Raw genomic sequence first — 23,250 nt, forward strand, 5'->3', positions numbered from 1 at the left:
TTCTTGAGGTGTGCTCAGACTCTTTTAAACGCAAACCTGAAATTTTATTTTCTGGTGCCTTTCAATAATGAACATTAGTCACTGAACAGTTCGAGTGTTTGTACCTGTTGTGGCCACGCAACCTTGAATGGATCTCCCTCCAATGACTCCTTTAGTTTTGGCATGTTTTTCGCTCTTTTCTAACTTTAATATAAAGACTACCGAGTTTCCCCTTGTGTATTAAATATGCCAGGTGTTAAATGTGTGACCAGTGTTAGAATCATTGCGCAGGCTCAGATTAAGACCGTGCTCAAATCAAGACAACGAGGTACTGTAAAGGCAAAACCTGCTGGACTGTCAAGGTTGTGTGTGGGTGGCATAAAGACAAGCAGCTTGATGTTTACCTCAACTCCAGGAGGAGGTAAAGTCTGCAATTTACCTTGGCTTACATTTCTAAGAAAACTTTTTGCCTCCAGTGACACTCATCATACCATGTTCATCTACCATATTAGTGTTACTTTAAAAAGTATAGAATTTTACAACACATCAGTGTTATTCGGAAAAACTGTGATAATATTTTGTGAAACTGTAATAAAACATTTGCTCAAAACTGTCCAAAAAACAGTTTTTCATTCCTTTAAGGGTCATTGTAACTGACAATGTTTTTATTATAATTGTGCGATTCCGTTCCAGTGAAACCGTGATACTTTTGGAGATATTAATCGCACCATGAAAATCTACCACACGCACAACGAGTGTTGCCAGTTGTTCATGACTGTTGAACAAAATCTAAAAGAAAAGTATAAAAAAGCTCACTTACCGATGATGAGGCTTTGTAATGGCATGGACATCAGCTGGATGCTTCAAAGTTAATGGGAAGGGGAAAATAATGACATCTGTAATTAGAAATCAAAACACACACACACACATTAGCTCCAGGCAATTCTATAGTGTGTAGCAGAATATTTATGACACTGGGCAAAGACATCTTCTTGTGTTTGCCTTGAGAAGATAAGGGCTGGAGTAAGCACAGATAATAGCGGGTCAAGTGCTTTCCCCTGAATCTATACAGAATGTGTGTGCACAGTCATGTATTTTTTGAGTCCCGGTTATTGAACACACTCCAAATCGAATAGAGGACACGAGACACGTGACAATTAATGCAATTACTTACTGAGAGTCAAATTGAGTATGCATTAAATGAACGTATGTGTTAATCAACCGCCAAGATAACAAATCGTGTGCAGAGCAAGGAGCACACGGGGGGGGGGGTGAGAGAGACCTTCAAGTGGCAGATAAGGGGAGAGACAATCAGGAATTCTCTTCTGACATGCAATTAACCAGTAACAAAAGCCTTACACTCACACACACACAGTTCTCTGCCTTCCATCTATAACAATTAGCTCTCCAGGTACCACTCATCTCATTCACTCAAGATTTGTGTCGAACTACGCAGGTGTGTGTGCATCGGTGCACGAATTACTTTGGGATGTGGGATGTCATTGCACGTGTGTGGAACTCTGGTAAATACATAATACACAGTGCAGCGAATGTGTTGTTACCCCGTTTGGGAGTGACATGCTTTCAGAATCTAAATGCACTCCATTAAAGGCTGTGCTCACCTGCCTCGGCTAATGATCAGTCGCCGTGGGGAGCAAATGGTGGAAGTTCTGTACTCGCCTCTCTTCCATGAGAGCATTAATTAAGATGGCATTTCATGTGACTGCCGGTGGTGGTGGAGGCGAAGCAGTGTGCCATCAGTCATCATCTTTCTCTCCTCTTCTGTTCTTTTCTCAGTATGTCTTCGGCGCCCTCGAGGCTGTTAGTCAGCACAGTTCTGACATGGCCCAGTGGAGGGGATGGTGCAGGGTGCAGGGGCCGCCACTCACTCAGCATTTCAGTCACTACAGAGGTCCCACTGATGTCCATCTCTATTCCCCTATTTGTGGATAACCACCAGAGCTGCTATCATTAGTTTGTTGGAGGGAGGCTCTGGACCAGAAACTGATCCTACCCAATATGGAAGCTTATTTAGACTAGTGATAGGCGCCAGACTCCAGCTCTCATTTGTTAAAGCACTGTGAGCCAAAACAAACATCGGCTGGTTTATCCGAAGCAGGTGTCCATTCCAAATGGATCCTGTTGCGGTCACTGGTGGAATGTAGCAAAGTACGTTTAGTCAAGTGCTGTACTTACATCAAAATTCAAGTTACCTGTATTTTACTTGAGTATTTCCATTTCATGCAACGTCATACCTCTGCTACATTTATCTGATTTTACAGTTTTTCATACCTGTCCTGTCCAGTGATAAACCAAAGGATTATGTGTTCCTTTAAGGGCTGAGAAAATTCTGCTTCCTCTTAAATTAAATAAACTATTTCAAAACCCTCCTGGATTATCTGGAAAATGCTTTGTCACAAAGCTGAAAACAGGGCCTGTTTTTCTGAGCTCATTAAAAGCTGACTTTTTAGAGATACGTGTTTCTCACAGGACAATGACACTACAAACATATGATCTTAAAGAATATGATGCATTGCTCAACATTAAACATCTACAGCAGTGTAATGCAACAAACACATGAATGCAGCAGTGATATTAATCTAAGAACCTCAGATATAACAATAAAACACTGACAGGGACCATTTTACTGCACAATGAGTACTTTTGATATTTTAAGTACATATTACTGATAATACTTATATATCTTTACTTAACTAGGGTTCTGGATGCAGCACTTTTACTTGAGTAAATACTGCTTGTAGTTGATGAATACTATATGAGGTAACAGCTTTATCATCAATTCAAATATTCATGTATAAACTCAGATTCATCACCCTTAAATAGTTTCCTTGCAGAGATCGTTCTACTGTTTGGTTTTCTCTGTCTTTGCAGTTGTTAAAGTCATTTGTTAGACTACATTTGAGCCAACAACATTCATTTAATCAGACTCTTTCCCCTCTCTGACTGCCCGACTGTCTGACTTGGGTCATATAGTTTTATTGCAGCAAAATGTGACTTCAAGACTTTCATCTTCTCCTCATAGAAAATACTGCAAGCAAAACGACTGACTTGGCTAATCTTTGCAGGGAAAGAGGCTTCTGGTTTGTCTTTTTGAACTGTGCCTTTGTCAGTGTTAGTGGAGGTGGGAAACAGTGACGAAAACATGATATATTAGACTAGTAGAGCACACACTCAAACCTGTCTCCATCAAAAATGATCAAACCCATTCAGCTGCTCATTAATACTGATATAATTCTGCACATAGCTGTGGAATTGAATCCAGTTAAATGTATATTTTGAGCTAAAAAGTAAGTACCTTTAGCAAAGGGATTAGTGCGTTTCATGCAGCCTCAGTGCTTCTATTTCTGGGTATTTATCACCATCTGCTGGTCATACAGGAAAAAACCAACGCCTGCAGAACTGGGCAGTCTGGTCAGAGGGGAAATACAAATTGAAATACAAAGATCAAACTGGCAGCCTGGAAGTTAGGGGAAATAAGTTGTGATATGTACAAAAATTACAGCAGGTGAATGGATGATGCTCTTCACTAGTTTTTAAAATAAGCACACAAACAAACAAATGTACCAACAGTGGTTCAAACAGACTGAATTCTGTGTACACGTTTCATTCAACAGTTCAATAACACTCCAAGTTTCAATCACCCAAAAACTCAAGGCAGAAAACTTTTTTTTTCAGAATTTTATTCTTTAAATTATTTTATAAAATCTCATTTACGTTTCAATATATATTCATTTTTTTTCACCGATTAACAATTTTGGCTATTTTCCCTTTCCACCCCCATGTATGCCCACATATTGATCGTAAGGTCCATACCCCTTCACATAGACATTGTGCAATGATCCTCAGTGCCAAGGTGGAAGGGGGGAGGAGAGGGGGGAGACAGCGGGTGAGGGTACATGTAGGTTTGAGGGAGGGGAGGTATGGGTTTGGGCCTTGTACAGAGCATGCCTAGAAGGGTTGGGGGAACAGGGAATGGTAAAGGGGCTGGCTAACTACACCACCACTGTTCACATCAGTAAGATAACCACACAGAGAGGTAAAGGGAGCAGTGACTTCCACAATGACTTGAGTGTGTCTGGTGTGGGTTAAACCAATCATGTTCAAATGGCTCAATGTATTCCATGACACAAAATAAAAATAGCTCTTTTGTTTTTGTCAACATCAGTAACTCATATCCACTGATGAATGTTAAGTAAGCTCCACATCAGATATTTATTCACCGAGTCAGTTGTTCACTAAACGAATACAACAGTGCCCACAGACTTAGCAGCAGCCCTGAAGACTGTTTAGCCCTTTGTAGTGACCTACACAAACAATCAGTCCACTGATCCCGGCCAAATCCACGTCCCACGGTGTGCGAGCAGGTATCTATGTTGATGATTCTCTTTCTCGGCTTCTTAAAAAGGCCAACATCTACAGACACAAGGCCAAACTTTAGCAAACCCACAGGTTTATGTTACATGAACTGTACATCCGGGCAAGCAACAGGATTTTGTTTTCTATTCCAATAAGATATTTGTTCTTCATTTGGCAATATGATCACTCTTGCAACATGGCTCAATACTTCTCAAAGTCATCTTTGTTGCTGGTATGATTTGTGATGAACAGCCTTGAGCAACTGAAATATATCTATGATAAATATTCAAACTATTTAGAAAGGCTTCATTAGATGAAAACAAAACAATTGCACACCTCCCCTAAGGTCACTGAAGACTTTTGCGATACCAAAGTTAGCTATTGTTGACCCAAGACCACCTCTCAAAGAACTCTCAAGCTACATCCAAATGGTATCAGAACATCCCGTCTTTATGTTGTTTGACATGATTAAGACACAAAACAGAAAACCCAGTTTTAAAGGGAAGGAATGAACAGAAGTGTGAGATCAGACATCGCTCACGCTAAACCTGTGCGTTTAGGTCAAATCTGTCAGCAAAAGAAATGTATGTGAAATTTGACTTCCAGGCAAAACACGGTCATTACAGACATTAACCCCTGTAAGCACAAAGTATATATATTGGCCTACAGTGTGAGAGTTGCTGCATAATTCTGTTAGTATGCATGGTTCAATATGCTCTGTCTTAGTCACCCTGCGAGGAGGTTAATCCATCCTTGTGTGTATTTTTCAATTACTCCAAAATCTTTCCTTACTACTGTGTCACAGAACAAACTATGAATTTTATCCGAGTGGCCTGGAGAAGCCATTTTAATGTTTAACCTACAGGCTGGTAAAACACAAAACAATGTAAATGACACTAAACACTGAAAATGTTAAATACGATAAGACAGCTGAATGAGCTTAAGGCATTTGGAGGTTATTCCTGACAGAACATAAAAGCTACAGTTGCCTAAATGGCCTGTCAGAATAACTTTTTTCGTTTTTCATGAAATGTGATTTAAAATTAGCCCTAACAGCAATATACTGCTTTAATTATCCTGGTACATGGAGAATCATCGCCTGATCACCAGAGGTACCCTCAAAATTTACGATACTAAGTTCATGTTCATGTTAGCAGAGTTTATTTACAGGTGACAGCCACAGCTCTTTGAAGTATATCAACAAATGTGTTAAATGAAATTTCCACAGCACTTGGCAGTGGCTTGCTTGAGGAAACTCATGCTAACCTCACATGCCAAATCACCCCAAATCAAGGGGCTTGGAGAGGGCTTTCAGGGTCTTAAAATATGTAATATGTACACAGGGGGCCACAATGTGAAGGGAAAGTCACTGTGCTGAACAGTCAGGTGGAAACACCAGCACAAATCCCTGCAATATATAGTGCAATAACCATGTGATAAATACTACCTTTGTAAAGCTAAAATGTTAGAGGTTATTAACTCTGTCAGAGAGGTGCTGATTCAACTCCGTGGTCGTTTTTGCACCCATCGTCTGTGGCGGTCTTGTACTGAACTTCTTCTGTCTTTTGTCAAGAGGAAAAAACAGTCACAACTTACAGTAAAAGGAAATCAGTACAGGACCCCAAAGCACAAACTCAAAAATGACCATCGACCAAAATCAGCAGTTTCAACCAAATTTAGGTTTAAACTTCTCAAAGGTAGTATTTGTAACGCGGCTAATGTAATGAATTGGATTACAATTCACAAGTGTTCGTGTTTTTGAGTCCACTCCCTGTATATGCTGAAACGGTAAACAGCTACAAGACAAAAAACCTTGTGCTATGTTATTCAGATGACACATGCCAGGATTACATCACAAAATAAATAGCCTCTGCTAACCTTCAAAAGTGACAGAATCAGCTGATTGTAGGAGGATGTTTTCTTTTCAGCCAAAACATGAGCTGCAAATTAGAAAGGAATAGTGGGATAAGTAGAGGATTCCTTTGAATTTCAGGGCTAGTTTGAAACCACAAGCTGAAGCCATTTGAGGTAGACAGAAACCGTGTCAGAGTTTACACTTTCATACTGTCTAAAACCAATCAATAGGCTCACACACTGTCAAAGAACCGTTATCACTTGATTTGAGGCCCAGCGTGAGACTTCCTGTGACGCCACCTGAGACTGACAGGGAACCACTGATCTGGTAAGGGTGCACTACAATATCATTGACCATGGTGGCTTAAGGAGTGTAATGAAAGGGGGTGGGGGGCTTGGAACTGACACAACTCGACAGGCTATTTACCAGAAAGAAGTCACCACCACACAACTTCAATGTCTCAAGTCGACAGCAGCATTTAAACCTCGGTCATATAACCAGAAACAATTGAGGGTTAATTTACAAGGCATAATCTTTTAAATAGAATATATGGCATCTGACCATTGTCTCAATATTTCCCTTTGAGATATCTCCCACCCCGCTCCCGCAGACGTAAGTGTACACCCCAAAAATCCCAATGACAGACCTCATGCCCATTTAACAGTCTCACATTGTTCTAGAGAATAGAGATTAAAAATATATACTATTGACTTATTGACTTCCAGTGTATGTTTTCTCCGTTTTCCCTACTATTTTTCAAGTTTAAAAAGATCTCCTTTGTCACAATGCAAGCTCAGAGGTCTTTTCTACACACACATACACACACACACACTCTCATACATACACACACATACACTCTCACACATACATATATACTGTATATGTATATATATATATATATTTATATATTAGAGGATTTTTTTAGCTGAGAAGATAGGCAAAGTATATATGTTCATTTGGACGGAATTCATTCAAAATGAGAAGGAATTAAACTCTCTTTTCTCCTGTTTCCCTTTTGAGGAGGACAAAATTTGAGGAATTTGGGAAGCGCTACAACATCACATGACTACTCAAGAGCAGGTAGCAAGGGAAAAGGAAGAAGAAATAGATAAAGGCCTGAACTTGTACAAGGCAGAGAGATGGGCAGACGATATGGCTCTCTGTGGCATGTGCATTCCAGGGCCCTACTGATAGTAAGAGAAAATGTACAAAGTTCAAGAGGGTTCGAGAGAGAGAAAAGACCATCAGATAAAGGGGAAGAGAGTGAATGAGTTGTTTAAATGGGAACAGAGCTAAAGCAATAGTGCAAGACTACGCAGCAGGTCAAGAGAGGGAACTAGAAGGGAGAAATAATTATTCTGTCTGCCGGACTCATCGGTACACCAGGTGAGATATGGTGCCAGATTTGAAGTTGAGCTGATGGTTGGGCACAAAGCTGTGCTGCGGATTCTTTCGCGTGCATATATCTTTTGCATACAAGCCCATGCACGAGTCACATGACACCTTAGAGCAGTTCACACAGGTGTGTGATGCACCTGGCTTGTTGCAAAACCCGCATCGCGATCCCCCCATGCTTATTCGCTCACTGCTGCCTCCCTTTGGCGTTGTCAAGGCAACAGACTTGCTTGGAAAGAGCTTAGTGGACATGAGGGGTTTCTCCACCATCTGGGGGTGAGGGTGGGGGTGAGAGTGTGAGTGGGTCAGTGTGAGGGGATGCGGATGGAGATGGGAGTGAGTATTAGAGTAGACAGAGAGCTTTTCCTTGACAGGAATATATCCATCAAGGGGCCGTGGGGATTTGGGATGGTAGTCCTGGAGGCCACAGCAAGGGGAGGGGTCCACATCATGGCAGGCAGAACAGAGGATCATGTCACACCTCTGGCAGGAGGCCATAGAGGAGCAGCCCAGCCCACAGCCCTGACACTTCACACTACCATGCCCTTTGAGGAGCCACCCATCCCTCGCCTCCCGTGGCTCTCTGGATGGAGGTCGAGAGGGGGTCTGCCTTCCTCCCGTCCCAGCACCACCCCTCTCTGTGTACAAGTCAATCTCATCCAAAGAGGACAGGTGGTAGGATGTGTAAGCATCAGCCGGCGGAGGTGACTGAATTGGGAAGAAATCCGCTATTGGGCTATAGGAAGGTGGAGCTGCCACAGAGAAAAGAGATGCTGAGGTGCTGGGCCTGATGATCTCATCCTTCATATCCTCCTCAGCATCCACAAACAGAGGCTCCTTCCTCAGACTCAACGAGGCCTTCAAGACAGGCTTGCTAACTGCTGGGTGCCAGTGACCAGCCCCATCTGTAACATCCACAGACTTAGATGGTCGGCTACCCCGTCTCAGGTGGTGGGCATGAGGTCTCTCTATATCCAGCGGTCGCACAGACAGCCGAGCCATATCTGCCCCAAGGCTGTCGCGTCTGCGGAGCGCCTCAGCACAGCCAGCAGCATCATCTCTGCAACCTCTGCGGAGTTCCAGGGCCTCCAGCTCTGAGGCTGAACCACGGGCCAAAGCCACAACCTCTCCCAGAAGGCGACACTCCGCCTGGGCCAGGAAGAGCTCAAAAGCCAACTGGCGGAGATGATTTGCGCCTCCTGGATGCTCCTGCAGGTGGAACTGCGAATCATGGTCACAAGCGTAGCCAATGGTGCGCATTAGAGATCGGAGTTCAGCATCAGAAATGGCAGACTGCAGATGGTACACGTATGGGCCAGTGAACGTCTAAAAGAGAAATGGGTTAATCAGCATTAGTGTCAGTCAATTAAAACTGCTCAATACAATAAAACTAATTAATAAAAGGTCATTTGCAGACGACACATCATCACCATGAATCTGTGAAAGTTTTGCACTGCCTCTGAACATATTAGCCTTTAAAGATCAAGTCTTTGTGATCAGTGCACAGCCACTACAATTGAGTGAAGATGTGAAAAAAGCTAGTTTCCACCTAGAGGTTGTAAAGGATATTAATGTATACCAAAAACAGCTGGTGCACCTTTGAAGTGAGAATTCATAATGGGATAATCTGTATATATATTTCTGTCTGCACACGTCACTTGTTTTTTTGTTAAACCAAAAACTTACACAAACTGAATTAGAAGAGCGAAAATCCCAATGCATATTACTGTATATTTCAACTATTCACTCTGTCATTTTGAAACTGTTTATAAAGAGACTGGGACATTTATATGGTGAATATACACCCCTGAGAAAAGTAACATCTGAAGATGATGGCTAAGGCTGTTATAAGCAACATTTTAAGAACTAAATATTTGGTTTATGTCAATTTCAAGTGAGAATAATATGACAACCTCTAGAATAAACTAAGTTCACCTTTATGCATCTGAATTCCTTTTTCCAGGGGAAGAGCAAGAGGTTTGTGCAGATGGTTTCCAGCGTGTGGAAGGCTCTCTCCAGGCTCTTGAGGTTGCCCCCTCTCTGGCAGCGGAGAGAATTCTCCACCACTTCATAGAAACGCACCATGCGGAAACGTTGTCCCGGATCTGGCTGGTAGGCTCCTAGCAGAGCTGTGGCTGTGGAGAGTAGGGCCTCGCTGTCCTTGTGTCTCCCTTTGTCCCCCTCAGGCGCAGTTCCAATACATGTGTATTCCTCCTCCAGACGCCTCTCCAGTGCCGTCACATACCTCCGAAACAGGTCCTCTTTTAATTTGGCATCCATTATCGACAGCAGACTATCAGTCAGCTGTTATACTTTTCTGAGAGAGCCTCACCCCTTTTAGCATACTCTGCACCAGGATGCCACATTCAGGCACCATTTTTGGTCACCATAATTCAGTGTACACGCTGGCACACACTCAACGTTAATAACGTTTTGGAGAGGTGGAAGAGGAATGAGACTTTGTGTCCAATCAGCAGCACATCCTTTAAACAAGAGATGCAGTTGTCTGGTGCTTTCAGTTGGCGTAGCTAGGCTGCAGCCTGTAGGGATGCCTTCTTACAGGCATCTCTGGTACTGGCTCAATGCCTGACTTGTTACCAGACAAACAGGCCTATGTCATCCAAGATGAGGTCAGGAGGAGCTTTTTCTTCACGCTCTGTTATTGCAGGGTTGTATCTATTCCATTCCTTGGTTTCAGCGTGTGCAGAGTTCAAGGTCACTCATCTTGAAGACACAATCATGATCATGTGATTCTTCTGAGCCGTCCCCAAGCTGTAATGACACCAGAGAGCTTTAGAAAAATGGAAACGTCTCATCCCAACACACGAATAAAGAAGTAAACATGGGCCACATTTCTTCCTATTGACTCAATCATTGTCAATCCAATCCAAGAGAAAATGCATTTGTAATAATAATCTCAAAGAGCATCTTAAGTATAATGGTTCAGGTAGGAGAGATGGTGTATAGGGATCACTATTTTTGAGAAACAGTGTCTATGCTCTGAGTGGGTTGATGAGGATGCAACGTGTGGGCTATTTAATATCGATCGTACAGCTAATAGTTTGGACTGATAGGATTTTTGATGTATATATAGGAATCACGTTGTACATAACCAGGATCGGGACTCAAATTCCTTTTGTCTTGCGCTCGTGTTTGCGCCAGTTAATATGTACACTGGCGATACAACATACGTGTAAGCCATGATAGCCTGCACTTTGCTTTAGTTGGCTAAAATTAAGCACGCAATATTAGACAAACGGATATTTGGACATGTGTAAACCTAAAATTTGGTACGTAGGTTTATGCCCCTCGCTCCCAGGCGAGCTGGCCGGCTATTCCAGTTACCTCACACATCAACCTTCGTGAGCTAGCAAGCAGCATGCCTTAGCTAACACCACCATGCATTACTGTTGCGCATCAACTGCAACAGAACCACTCCGTCACGTCTTATGTTGATATTATGAAAGACGCTCTGAGGACAGCTTGTACGTTAATTCTTCATGAATCTCACACCCGACAAAACCCGATGCTGTCACTGGCATGGCCCCCCAACTGAGTACAAGCTAAGCAGTGAACGCCCATTTCAGCGCAGCTGGCTAGCTAACAATTGCTTAAGCTAACAGGGCGGTCCATTGCTACCTACAAATCTTTGGCGAATTTGGAGACCGTTATCTAAACATATACCGTTATTGTGGCCAAAATCTTGTACAGTCAAGTCTAATTCTGCTATGGCTAAAATATCACACCAGGTTTCTAGCCAGAAACATCACAACCAGCACATCTTACCTTTAACAAGTGCTAGCCGTGGCTAGCTACGCCTCCTCAGCTGTTGGAAATTCCCATCGTCACACCGCGCATGCGCTCAGTTCTGACAGTTCATCAGCATCACGGAGCCCACGTGCCTGTTTGAAAGACGGAGCCGGAGGAGGAGGACGAGATGTGGAGCCCACGAGCTACATCACTATCCGTGACCAGTATGTGTGAGTTAAATGAACATAGTCTTTTTCGGAAAACAAAAATATGGACTCAGGCGTGCAGCTTGTTAGTCCTTAAGCGGTACGTTTGTGCGCATAGGAAATATTTTTCTTTAGCTGCAATTGCACAATAGAGTTTAACATTCATAGGACAACAGTAACGTTCGGACATTCTCACTTTATAGACAAAAGTTGATTCATCGCGAACAGTTAAATGGCTGTTTGCTGTTTTTACACAATGTGCTGAAAACATCGTTTGTTGTACTTCCAGCGATAACTCCGCCCTCGTGCATAAAAAGCGAACCAGAAGCGGGTGACGTCGTCAGCGGAACGGTTGGTGGGGGATTGACTCAGTGAAGAAAAGAAATGGCGATGCTCGGAGGGTTTAGCGCTGCACAGCACAAGAAAAACGTCTCTGACGGGAGCAGCGATGTGTCGGAATTCGTCTGTCCAGTTTGCCTGGAAATTTTCGAGAGTCCCGTAACAACGCAATGCGGCCATACGTGAGTATTTTGCCTTTTTTTCGATCGCCCTCCCCTCAACCCACGTCTGTCACCAGCGATTCAATGGTAGGAGGTGAAAATAACGGGGGAAATGCTTGTTTTTAGACATGTCGTGCCACTAGAGTCACAAAGCATCGACTATGTCCGTGTGTGCATTTGTTGTGACCCTGAAATTGTCTTTTGTTCACTTAAATATTTGGCAAAAGCAACGTCAGCTTGCTAAATCAGTTTCAGTTTTGTTTACATCAAAGCGGAGGCCTCACCTGGGAGTTGTAGTTTAGATATCTATTGCTTGGACACAGCAAGCCACTTAAAAGGACTACAAGTCCCTGCGCCCTCTTGAGGTGGGGACTTTCCATCAGATTTACAGGAAGCTTTATCTTGGAGTGAGGGATCTTGAAGCAAATGACAAAATATAGTGTTTTTTAATGTCAGCTTATAGAATGTAGGAATACTCCTTTACTTCTGGTCATGAGAGGCCAAATCAAAACTGATTGCGGTTTGAGTGACTTTTCCAAGGAGGGATGAATTGAGGGCAACTGGACTCGGTTGTAAAAACCTGAAAACATTTTGCCTGTCAGCCAAGGGGCTCCTTCAGGTCCAGGTGTTTCACCTCTGTGGGGTCATTGTCACAGCCATTGAACCCACTTGAGTCATTTGTGCTCCTGGCTTTGTGTTCATCGATCTTTCAGTTACTTGCTGCCCAGATCTCGTTAATCTTTTTTTTTTTTTTTTTTTTCTCACCTGTCTCTTGTCAGGTTCTGCCAGAGTTGTTTGCAGGAGTGTTTGCGCCCACAGAAGCCTGTTTGTGCTGTATGTCGGGCTGGGCTGGGCCACTGGACTAAAGCTGCTGAACTTGAGGCCCTCATCCAATCATCTGTGGCATCTTGCAAGGGATGTGGAGCTCAGGTATGTCTTATGACAAAAGCGAACATAAGGCATCTGAATGGCCTTGGCTGGTTTGTTGTGAACTGGATTTGAATCACTTCCGTGCACAAGTTATCCACTGGGGCTGAAGATATTCATAAGTACATATGCATTAACTTGATCTGATACAGTCTGAACTTCAGTCTTCATACTCAGACGGTGGCACAATTTGAAATGCAAACATATGGAAACAGTTGTATCATTTTGTTTGTGCACTAGCAGTTACTGGTGTGTGTTTCCTCACTACTCAGGTTGGCCTTTCTCAGATGAGAAGCCACACAGCTGCCTGTTCAAAATACCAAGAGTACATTGAGGAGGGAGTGAGGACCACTGCACAGAGCCAGCCTGCCATCATCAGGTGAAATAGGGGGGCGATAAGACAAAAACAGAGCTGTGTCCAAAGTTACTCTCTTGTTAACTCATTCACGATTACCTACATAAGGAAACTTTAAACCGGTTCTTCAAACAAGAACTTTGTGTGCTCCATTTAAACCACCTGCATAGCTTGTTGCTAGATTTGACTTCCTAGTTGTCTTATCATATCCCACCCTTTGTAAACAAAATAATCAACCTGCAAGAAAGTAGCTCTGCAGTGCAAAAGACGAGAGGAATGGATTGTTTGGGTGAAACCTTTTAACAATGACCTTCATTTAGACCCCATAACAACCTTTTAGAGTTGATAGGAGATGATTGGCCTGCATTTGGTCAAACACTTGTTTTTCATTAGCTTGACTGAATTGCAAGGGTTTTTTTTTCCACTTTGTCAATTAAAGAATTAGAGATGTTAACAGTGGAGCACACACACTTTAAAGGGATAGGGGATGAACTCATTGACTGTTGTGATTACCTGTAGCTAAATTGGCCAAAGCAACAATAGTGACACCCAGGTTGTAAGAAGTGGAATCACTTTTGATACTGTGATAATGATGTTGATTTTTAATGACTATTTGTACTTTCTGGAGGTGATTACAAACAAGAAAAGGTTGAGAAATAGTAATTTGTAATGTGGATATGATGACTCATCAGATAGTGTGGACTTTTATAATGGAATTAATTTCGCCCAGTTAGAATAATTTTACCGAAGTTGCACTTAGGGTGTAACTGCATTTGCTCAAATACAGAATCATTAGTGTGACGCATTTTGTTGTTTCTGTTTTTTTCCCACAGCCCAGTGCCAAATCGCTATACCTTCACCTGCCCATACTGCAACTGCCAGAACCTCGATCAGGACGGCCTAGTGGAACACTGCACTACCCATCATGCTCGAGATGCACGCCAAGTGGTAGGAAATCCCCACTGCCCCAAGAGTCGCTCTTTAAAAAAGCCTCCGCACATTGTTTGGATTTAGCTAGGGGTTAATTTCTTCATAGATGCTTTATTGCTTTCGCTTTGTTTCTGTCCAGGTGTGTCCCATCTGTGCCTCAATGCCTTGGGGGGACCCTAACTATAGGAGTGCAGACTTTTTCCAGCACCTGAAAATCAGACACACCTTCTCTTATGATACCTTTGTTGTAAGTTGAGACTCTAAACACTATCTGGAGTTTCTTTTTTACGATGTTAATGATCAGTGAATTCACCGGTTCTGTTCTCTCTTTACGCCCATGTCTTTGCAGGATTACTCCACAGATGAGCACACAATGATCCAGGAGGCTCTACAGCGCTCCCTTTTGGATAACTGAAGTGTGAAAAACAATCCACCAGAGGAGCAGAGATGGTGATGTGAATACAGAACGACACAATGTATCATCATTCATCTATCATGGGGATGGTGGTACTGTATTATTATGGATAATCAGTTTCACAGGGAATTGGTCTTGTTATTACAAATCTATAGGTTTATTATTCAGAAAATAAATGACAATATGGTTAAAAAAGCATATTGTACTGTCTGATTTAGGAGTGATACTGTGTTTCTGGTGTGATTATCTCTTATCCTCCCCCCAGTTGAGTCTGTAGGCTTGATAGTTTGTTGAATATCTATTAAACTATGTTTGTTAAATCGTTTCTTTCATTGATGACATGGTGTCATGCAGCCAAAAACTTCCAAAGTTGTAATTAAAATTTCCCTGTTGTCAATACTTGATGTTATAAAAGGGTTTGACCACTAGGTGGCTAACTATTGCCAGCAAACGAGAAACTTCACTCAATGAAGTTGTCAAGTAATTTTACCAATAATATATAATAATCAAGTCAAGAGTGACTGCATGTTTTCCCTCAAAAGAGGAGGTGGGGGGTTGTTTTTATTTTGGAGTTTAGTAGCAGATGGAAGCTGTCTTTTTTATGCTGTTTCTGGTGTGTGTGTGTGTGTGTGTGTGTGTGTGTGTGTGTGTGTGTGTGTGTGTGTGTGTGTGTGTGTGTGTGTGTGTGTGTGTGTGTGTGTGTGTGTGTGTGTGTGTGTGTGTGTGTGTGTGTGTGTTTATTTCTGTTCTCAGAGATCTACTGGAAAGAATAAATAATATGAGGGTCAAACAAAGCCAGAGAGGGCTGTTTGCTTTATTGTAATGTTTCTCCCTTATGTCTTTGTGCCTGCTGGTAGATCTTGTTTCTGACTTCCAAAACTCATAGGGCTAAAAGTTCATCCAGTGTACCAAAAGATGCAAGTAGTGTGTCATAATCTGTCAATTCTGTGATTTTTTTTTTTTGGTTTTGTTTCGTTTGTGAGAATTTAATTGCATGTCTATGACCACAGGGGGGCAGTAGAGTTCCACCATCCTGTGGTCATTCATGTCAGCCACTGGCCCTCTCCAGCCTCCTGGCTTTGTTGCAAGACATAATTCAACACAGATTTCATTCTATAAATGTACTCCACTCAATGTGTTGTTCTCCAGCTTAGCTTTTTAACTGGGGTTTGTTCAAATGCAGCATACAAAAATGTCACTGATCTGTAGAAACTGAGGTTTTATGGGGGTTATTTGTTCTAGTTTTTACAGAATAACCACAACTTTGCTTTTAGAGGGGTGATGATGTGACATGACTTAAGATTTTAAATGTAACTTAATGTTGTGTGTTTTTTCATGCCCAGCATCACCATTCATCACAAAAAAAATCCAGTTTTGCTGCCTTTCATATTTCTTAACATCACTGCCAACAGTTATGAAAAAGAAAATCAAGTTATTATTTGCATGCTTCCAAAACTGACAGCATGTGGAGTAACAAGGAAATTCAGCTTGATTTCTGCTGGATGTTTTTATTTTAATTCTTAAAATGTGGATTGTGTTGATCTCTTATTCTACATCAGTGTTGTTTTCCACTGACGTGTAATTGTCACAAATCAACCACATACAGTCGTGCAGATCTTCGCACACAGAGTCTCATTGCATTTGTCTTCTATCAACAGGTAAATGAAACTGAATACACCCAGATCAAGTAGCTCTAGAGCACAACCTTAATGCCTTTTCACATAGTCTTTGGTGCCACTTAGCCCTAGATGTTCGTTTTTCTCTCCAGTAAAATGTGTAATAATTTTGTATATGTGTCTCATGTATAATGACCTTTTTTTTCTTTCTCAATATCTCTCTCATTCTCTTGTCAGCCCTACTGTTAGTGGGTGCTAAATCCTGACAAATTAAAGGTCTTTAATTATTTAAACCCTGGCCCCAGAAATCAGGCGCAGTGATTTATACCTGTGTGTATGAGACGTGTGGGGGAAGAAACAACACTCGCTGCTTTGATGGATGACCACAGTGAGTGTGTGTGTGTGTGTGTGTGTGTGAGAGAGAGAGCGAGGACAGTTAAAAGGAAGGTAATGTGCAGGGTGCATCCATCGAAACTCTAGATGGCTCAGTTTTCATAATCAGGCAAGGGGCAAAAAAGCATGTGAAAGTAAAAGGAACTAATTGGAATATATTAAATAAGCCAACCTTTCTACAAACCTTTGTTCATATATTAGATATCAGGGCAGTCAGTGTCATACCAACAATGATCTTGCATTGTGTTTTTGCATGTATTTGTGTCTGTGCTAAGTTTATGATGAAACTTAGGCCCTTCGGTGTACATTGTCCACAGGGAGAGAAACCCTCTCATCTCTATTCTTTCCTTTGTGTGCTTCTTGTATCTGTAATTACTGTAGCTAAATGATATTACAATTTCTCACCTAGCTCTACGGAAATCTCACCCAGCAAACTTCTTGATGTAGTCCCCCCTTTCTTCTCTTTTCTTTTTTTATTCCCCCCACTCCCCGATCAGGTTTTTGCTCCTGGCAGATAGAGGAGAGACGTTAGCTGTGAGAGAACTAACGAGATACTCGAGTGCTTCTGGGCAGGAAGGAAGTCGAGCCGAAAAACATGGCAGAGAGAAGTCTTTCTTGTCTGTTTGGTGGCGGAGCTAAAAAGGGAGAGGGGGGCCAAGGTGGGGAATAGGAAAAGGAAGAAAGAGAGGAAAAAGGGAAGAGAAGTGAACACATTGAATAAAAATTTCATAAAGTTCAGCGTGTGGTTTCTTTGATGCGAGCAATAGATAGTGTGTGCAGTCTGCAGGCTCTGTGGAGGCAGCAATTAATGCTACATGTACCCACAGGCGCACTGTGAGAGGCGTGGGGACAATGGCTTGTTTTAGAAGTGTGTCGCACCATCACTCTACCCTAGACACCCTTTCACCAGCCTTTGTGTTCTTTCAATGTATCGTAAACCTCCTCTTCCACCTCTTGAAGCTCAGCATCCCGAACACGCAGGTTTGTGCCCCTCGGTCGCTGTCTGAACTGATTACCACCAAGATGTTTAAACGGTCACAGGTGAACGCACCAAAAGTCCAATCTATATTCTTGTAATATTGTTGAAATTGCACACTTTTGAGTGGCGGCATCTGACTGGGGGAAAGGAGGGACTAAGTATACAGGGCCTTCATGTGAGGAAGGCCCACATTGATGCTAAGTATGAAGGGACCCATTAAAAATGCCCATGTACAGGCCCCAGAGTTTTGTGCTACACCCCTGCCTTTGAGTCACAAGTCAGGGTCCGGCATAACCTACGCCCTTAGAAAAGAGAAGGCTGTCCAAAACCAGTGACCAGGTCCAATGAGATGGTCCTCCTCCTGGTTTATTTCACAGTCATCTCAAGTGTTTGGTCAGGAGACAGAAGTGGCGCCTATTAAAGTCAGTCAGGTAGGAGTCAGGACTGACTCGCATCTATCACCTGGCGCTTCGAACACAAAAAGAACGAGAGTGTATCTGATATTAAAAATAGTTGTGTAAAATTCTGTGTGATACACAGACAAGGTGACAAGAGATAGGAACTCCTCAAATGCCTGGAAAGTTCCTTCTCTTGGTCTATCTCGCTCTAGTTTTGCTGAGGCAGGTATCTGTGATGAGGTGTGGGGCGTGTGAGGAGAGCGCTGGGAGTTTGTTCACAGTAAAATTCCTCAAAGTCAGGAGAAACAGGAAGAGCGGGAATCCTGCCGCCCGGGCGCTGCAGCTTGGGCAGGTCGGTCCTCTCAAATGTTTGAACAGAAAGTGCCAGTGGGCTTCCCCAACATCAATACTGGTTCTACACCAACTCCTCTTCCGCTTTTAAACTCTTAACAACCGACCCCCTACCTCAGCCAGACGCACACACTTGCTAGCCTAAGAGCAACAAAGCTTAACTTTGATTTAATTATGCCTGCAACCAACTTGGCCCTGCATCAGCTGAAGTGAAACTTCCACATCTTGTGTGTGCGTGCATCTATTTTTGTGCCCCATAAAACCTGACTCCTGCCAATATTATGCCAGAGGTGCTCAGTCCTGCAAGGATAACACAGTTTAACTTTGCTGTTGTCTCTAAAAGCATCATGTCGACTTCATCACTGTAAATATTAGAGGAGAAGAATCATTATTTGATCTGTTCTGTGTAAATCCAAGCAAGGGACTCTGAATTCGTGTTGGAGCGACTGTATGTGGCTGCTGCAAAAAATCTAAACTCCTCACACCACTTTTCGCCTCCAAAACCTTGGAAAGTTCTCAGAATCACTGTTTCTGCAGAAATATTCTCCTGGAAGTGAAAATGAATATGAAACACATTGATATAACTATCAGGGGAATTGCTAATCATTGCTTCCTCATTTATTTATTTATTTGAAATCCTCACAGCCATTGTACTAATATTTGAAAGTTAAGCCCTCTAAGGTGTAAACGAAGGGGTGGGGGGGCAAGGTCCCTGGTGTCTGTGTGTGTGTGTGTGTGTGTGTGTGTGTGTGTGTGCGCGCGCGCCTGCGTCACAATGGAACAGCAAGCCAAGTGAGGCGAATGGATCTAAATTTTACTCCCCCCTCTGTGTACCCCTGTAGACCAACTAAGATGTGTGTGGAAGAGAGCGAGGCCCAGGGCTATTATTCTCCCATTAATTTTTCCATTTGAAATCAAACCTCAGCGGGCGGGCGTGAGGGAATCAGAGGAGGGGGAGAGGACTAGAATGGGGATAACCTCATCGGGGTGAGGGGGGACAAATGTTGGTTGTAGCAGCATTAATGTCCAATAGGGGAGGCAATTTCACTTTCACAGGATTTCTCGCTATTTGTCTCCCTTGTTTGAGTCGTTTTCTAGCTGCGCAGGTATGAGAGCAGATGAGGAGAGTCGTGCATTTTCTGCTTTGACTGGTCAAAGAAACCCTGATGCTTTTGTCTGCCCATCTACAGATACAAGTACAATGCACTCATATCTGCACAGGCCTGTAAATGTCTTCATCCTCAATGTCTTTCCACTGCAAAAAAACTTTCAACACATCCAAGACATCTTACATGGCTATATTCCTCAGCTGCACACATACATCTGACAAGACCTGTGAACCCTCATTCCTCCAGCCTACCTACCCACGCAAAACACACACCTCCTCTGCCTCACACGTCGAGCCTCCAATCCCTCCACCCTGTTTTCCCCCCGTCTCACTTTGAAAAAGCGCCAGTGCTTGCTAATCTGTCAATCAGATGTTGTCCTGTTGTGGCGATGATGGGGGTCCGTGACAGTGGGCCATACACCTCCAGCGGCTCGCAGCTCGATGATTAACCAAGCAGGTAGTGAGTCAAACTGCTGACAGCAGAAACACACTGACAGCTGATTTGGAAGACAATGGTCCCACTCCCTCTACTTAACTTGTCACAGGCAGTCAAAGCACCTTCTCCATTAACTTCTGTAACATCTGGAGAGATGGAGGGAAATACTCATTTTCTACATGGCACTCATAGATATTTGGACATGTTCACATAGGCACAAATAATTACCACACATCTGATCAGGAGCTTGAGAAAGCTCACTCTGAGATGCTCTGATTTATGGCCTCAGTGTTTCATTAGAGGTCCGTCAGAGCTTGAAAGTGAATAACGGGATTATGGCGTTATTAAAGTACTGCAAGTCCTTGTTGCAGTTGTGATAGTTCTGTGAATGGCTTCCCGGAAACGTCATGAGATCCTTTAACTGTTCATCCAGAAGTGAAGGCTGCGCAGTTCTGTGTCAGAAAACCCAACGTCGCCTTGTCTCTCAGATTAATAGTCCAACACTTCCCAATTATTAACCGCCCCTGCAGTGTACCATTCATATTCCAAACTGTTTACCTCCCTCTACTTCCTGTGCTTTGTGCTCCGTGTCTTTACAGGAGGGAATGGACGACGCAGGCAGATCTGTCAATCAAACAGCAGCCCCCAACCACCAGTGGCTGCCCATAGACAGCCGTCCATACACCTCCACCGGCTCCGGTCCCTCCTCAGCTCAATGAGTAACTAACCTACAGGTATTGAATTAAACTGCTGACAAGCACATGGAGGGGTGGGAAGATGGGGGCTGTGTAGGTGGATGGATAGAAAGATAGAAAGGGAGAGGAGTATGGGGAGGACAATAGCATCATTTTATATAGCCCACCTTGGTGACGTAACCTTTAACTTTGGAAAGGAAGATGGGCCTCTTCCCTGTCTGTCCAGCTTTACGTGTCCCTCCTCCCCCCTCTTCCTTTTCTCCTTCTCTCTCTCTAAGTGGCATCCTTTGATGGGCTGTCCCTCTCTCTCATCTTGTCTTCTTAGACAGATGAGTCCTGTCAGCGCTGCCATCACTGCCCGGCTAAACATTAATGACTCTCTTGCCTGACAAGTGTTGGCGGGGCAGAGGAGAGGTGAAAGTGGGACGCCTCTGGACAAAACCAGGGATGAAAAGGCGAAGTGATGGCTTTATCTGCTTGACAGATTCTCTTTTGTCTCTCTGAACTTGCGTATATGTATGTGTGCCATCAGCAGATTCTTGGCTTGACGTGACGGTTTTATTGGCCTGTTTTTCCTCCCCTCTGAGGAGATGGACCTCTTTGTATTCCCATTGCCCCTCATCCTTCCTACTGGCATTTCTGACATTCCTTCAAGTGTCTGTGCAAGTGTGTGCGTATGCAAGCTTGTGTGTTTTTGCCACTACCCATTCGTAGGTCCACGTGTGTTTCCTCCATATCCTCACGTGTGTTTCTTAGAGAGAGCATCCTGGACTTTGATGTTGGCAACAGTGATGGTGGTGACGGTAGGTCACAGGGAAGAGTCATCCCAGAGGAATGGGTAGTGTGAGGAGAAGAGGATGGAGAGGAGGGGGGGAGCTGAATGGAGGCAAAGACGCCTGCTGGTGGAGTCTGCGAGCCAGTTTAGTAATACACGACTTCATGTCACATTACGTTTTCTCCGATGTGATAAATTTGCCCTTCAGAATAGTTCTTCCCTCTATTACTTCTCCATGGTTCTTCTGCATTTGTCCTTCCCGCTGCGGTTTCTTTTTCCGCCCTCTCACTGGTCTCTGTCTCCCTCTCACTCTCCGTGTTGTAACTCAGGCCTATGGCCTCTTTCCCCATCCCTCTTTTGAATTATTAACTCCCCAGCTCAGGGGAGTGAATGGGTACTGCTGAGTAGACACAGCACAGAGCTTCACATTGCCCACATTTCGGAAGTCTGTCCATTTAAGGGGATTACATTGCTGGTCCCATCAGCCCCCCATCACATCCGAGCGTATAAACCTGTGCAGTTTGTTATCATACGCAGCTGATAGTTGGACAGCGAGACAACCAGCCGAGTGGTTATGCCTCCCTGCCAGCATTCCTTTACTGTAGAGCTGCGGGCCTCCTGTGGTGAAGCCGCCCACTCTCCTGGCTTACCTCTCCCCAGGCAGCCTCTATCTCCTCTGGGTTCCCGGAGCAATGATTAACCCTGGTTCTGATCAATGCTTCTGCTGACTCTAATACATCACTGGAGCCTTGCAGCTGCCATGTAAAGGAAGCGTCAACTCTGCGCTGCTCATGACAGAGCATACACACTCCATCACTTAAATCAAGCCACGCACGCACGCACACACACGCAAACACACAGAGTGGTCAAAATAATGGGAACACCTGACAATACCATGCAATCCAGTGTGACAGTCCTGCAATAAATACTACTGCTGTAAAGTTTTTGAATGTCAGTTTTTGTTGAAACCATCAGAGAAGTTTTTATCAGTTTCTCATGTGGGGCAGCATTTGATTTTAATAAAATATTCAAGTGCTTCTGCATTTTGTTCACCTTCTGCATGTGTGTAGTACATTGTGTGTTGTTGCAAAAGAAAGTAAATAATTCAGAATAGAGTTAAACAAAGTGTGTCATGCAAAGTATAATTTTAATAATTATTAAAATATAAAATAATTATTTTAGGCAATGTGGCTCAGCTGAATCTGGCGTTCTGCACAAGTATTTTACTAAGAGGCGTGTTTTTTGTGTGTCAGCAGTTTTCGCCCAGGAACATAAAGAGAGGTGAAGAGAATGAGATAAACATAGACACAGAAGAACAAAATAAAAGGAGGAACGAAGAGAAAGATTGGCATCGCTCATCACCCAGTGGTGCTTTACCTCGACAGCAGGGGGAAGCCCTGATTTCCTGAAGATGACAGGAAGCACAATAGCAGAGTGTTCTGTCAGCACATCCTACTCACAGAGCCAGGTTAATGATTCTGTAGCCACAGCTGAGCTGGAGAGAGGGATGAGCGGAGGGAGGAACAGAGAGGGAAAAGAGGTGGAGGGGGTTGGCATTCTGCTACACTAAGGCCGTCATTACAGTGGCATTAGGAATGATGGTGTGTTTTTGTCATTTTAATTACCTTTAATCTGATCTCTTCATACTCGGGCCATTCGTTAATGAGGCAGAACAAAAACTACATGTCAGACACGTTTAGCATGCATCCACGCTATCCGTCATACAGCTAACATGGCAGAGGAGGCATCGCGAGGAAGCCCCTGGACTTCAATGAGGGTTCTGCATTTCAGCAGAAAAGAGTAAAGAAGA

General features: G+C 43.4%; 2 protein-coding genes across 3 annotated transcripts; one reads left to right on the forward strand and one right to left on the reverse strand.

The window, feature by feature from the left end:
* Positions 1-3,678: 3,678 nt before the first annotated feature.
* spata2 (spermatogenesis associated 2) lies at positions 3,679-11,528 on the reverse strand. Its single transcript, XM_070967961.1, has 3 exons — positions 11,393-11,528; positions 9,542-10,378; positions 3,679-8,932 (listed from the first exon to the last, which is right to left on the reverse strand). The coding sequence occupies exons 2-3, from the start codon at positions 9,884-9,886 to the stop codon at positions 7,583-7,585; spliced, it is 1,695 nt and encodes a 564-aa protein (XP_070824062.1). The 5' UTR covers positions 9,887-10,378; positions 11,393-11,528; the 3' UTR covers positions 3,679-7,582.
* On the forward strand, positions 11,491-17,432 carry rnf114 (ring finger protein 114). Of its 2 annotated transcripts, none has more exons than XM_070967963.1 (7): positions 11,491-11,580; positions 11,852-12,083; positions 12,842-12,992; positions 13,262-13,368; positions 14,178-14,292; positions 14,414-14,521; positions 14,624-17,432. In XM_070967963.1, exons 2-7 carry the CDS (start codon positions 11,947-11,949, stop codon positions 14,687-14,689), a joined length of 684 nt encoding a protein of 227 aa, XP_070824064.1. In that variant the 5' UTR covers positions 11,491-11,580; positions 11,852-11,946; the 3' UTR covers positions 14,690-17,432. The 2 variants fall into 2 exon arrangements, with proteins under 2 accessions (XP_070824064.1, XP_070824065.1); XM_070967964.1 differs by having other exon boundaries at positions 11,505-11,586.
* The last annotated feature ends 5,818 nt before the right edge of the window (positions 17,433-23,250 follow it).

This window comes from Chaetodon trifascialis, chromosome 8, assembly GCF_039877785.1.
Source record: "Chaetodon trifascialis isolate fChaTrf1 chromosome 8, fChaTrf1.hap1, whole genome shotgun sequence".
NCBI classification, from domain to species: Eukaryota; Metazoa; Chordata; class Actinopteri; order Chaetodontiformes; family Chaetodontidae; genus Chaetodon; species Chaetodon trifascialis.